The following is a 1,362-nucleotide window of genomic DNA, read 5'->3' as shown; positions in this document are numbered from 1 at the left end:
CACATGCCGGGGGGCCCTGATGACCAACCCAGCCCTGCCAGCACAGAGGCCACAGCAGGTGGCAGGCACTGGTCCTCCCATGCCTGGAAGATAAGACTGGACTGGGGTATCAGCGGAGCCAGACGGATGCTGGGGGCACTCAGTGGGGACAGGGCGATGAGAGGGAGCCCCTCCAGAGGGCCCAGGTCTTCCACATGGTGGGCCAAGAATTGCCAAAGGGCTGGGAACCAGGAGGATGGGGGCTGAGGAGGGCCTTGGGCTGGGCACCAGGTCACTGGGGTTGAAGACTGGGACATCCAGGCACGAGGTAGAGCCAAGCGTAGGGTCTGGGCAGTCACAGCTGGGTCCAGCAGAACCAGGTTGGGGAAGAGACCTGTGTGTGGGAGGCAGAGGCTGGATAAAGAGTGTGTGGGACCTGGCAGGGAAAAAAGAACCCAAGATATGCAGGAGATGGCGGTGGGGGGGGAGTGTGCATACTGGGGATGGGAGGACCAGGGCTCTAGCAGGACAGTGGAAACCCTGAATAGGAAGAACAGCAGAACCCCAAATCGGTGGGGATAGAGATCTGAGAAAAAAAGGGGTGTTAGGGGCATCAGTACTGGGGGGCACAGAGGTCCTTAGATGGGGAACGCAGGGACACCCAGGATCTGAGGGAGCGCAGAGGGGATGGGGGAACATGGGAACAACAGCAAGGACATTCTCCAGTGACACCGAGAAATGCAGGATATGAGAGGTGGCCCTGGGCTCAGACAACACACCCCAAGCATGAGAGAAATGGTGAGACTTAGGATCTGCAGTAAATGCATGAGCGGTGCCCAAAGAGGGGCTTCGGATAGGGATCAGGGACCCCAGGGGGTACAGGGAGGTACTGGGGTTGCAGAGGAGCCCCAGGTGTACAAGAGTGTCCAGGGGTGGTGGATTATAAATCAGGGGACCCGAAGATGGTCCAGGGCCCCCCTGTCTCTTACCTGCCTTGGCAATGCCTCGCAGGAGGCTGTCCAAGCCCGGCTCCAGGTCCGAGGGCAGGAAGGTCTCAGCCAGGCCGGGCAGGAGCTCCCTGTGGAGACAAGCGGAGGTGTTGGGGGACTGGAGGAGTAATGGGAGGCTGGCAGCTCAGCTCCTACTTGATGATACCACAGGAGAGAAGGAGGGCAGTGAGGCACCCAAACGCCCAGGTTTGACCATGACCCTTGTTTCATCTCAGAAGTGGGAGCTGTGCCCTGGGCAACCAGCTCACTTGCCCACTCCCACAGGGAATGGGGCTGCCTGGGACCAAGGACTCACCTGGGGCAGTCCGACGTGTCCACGTAGACAGTGTCTGAAGCAGTCCCAAAGGCCACGAAGGTCCCATTGGCACAAGGC

At 60.1% G+C, this 1,362-nt stretch overlaps 1 protein-coding gene across 1 annotated transcript in view; it reads right to left on the bottom strand.

Moving 5' to 3' along the window:
* The window catches only part of LOC104491273 (sacsin-like), a 14,529-nt gene that overhangs the window by 10,276 nt on the left and 2,891 nt on the right, over positions 1–1,362 (bottom strand). Inside the window, exons 7-8 of the mRNA XM_010133659.1 lie at positions 1,285–1,318; positions 969–1,057 (exon numbers count right to left, since the gene is read on the bottom strand). Of these exons, the coding sequence (XP_010131961.1) occupies positions 969–1,057; positions 1,285–1,318 (123 nt within the window). The remainder of the gene's footprint in view (positions 1–968; positions 1,058–1,284; positions 1,319–1,362) is intronic.

This window comes from Buceros rhinoceros, unplaced genomic scaffold (genome assembly GCF_000710305.1).
Source record: "Buceros rhinoceros silvestris isolate BGI_N320 unplaced genomic scaffold, ASM71030v1 scaffold6913, whole genome shotgun sequence".
Classification (NCBI taxonomy): Eukaryota; Metazoa; Chordata; class Aves; order Bucerotiformes; family Bucerotidae; genus Buceros; species Buceros rhinoceros.
The sequence above is the reverse complement of the archived record's forward strand: the minus strand, read 5'-3'. Positions and strand labels throughout refer to the sequence as shown.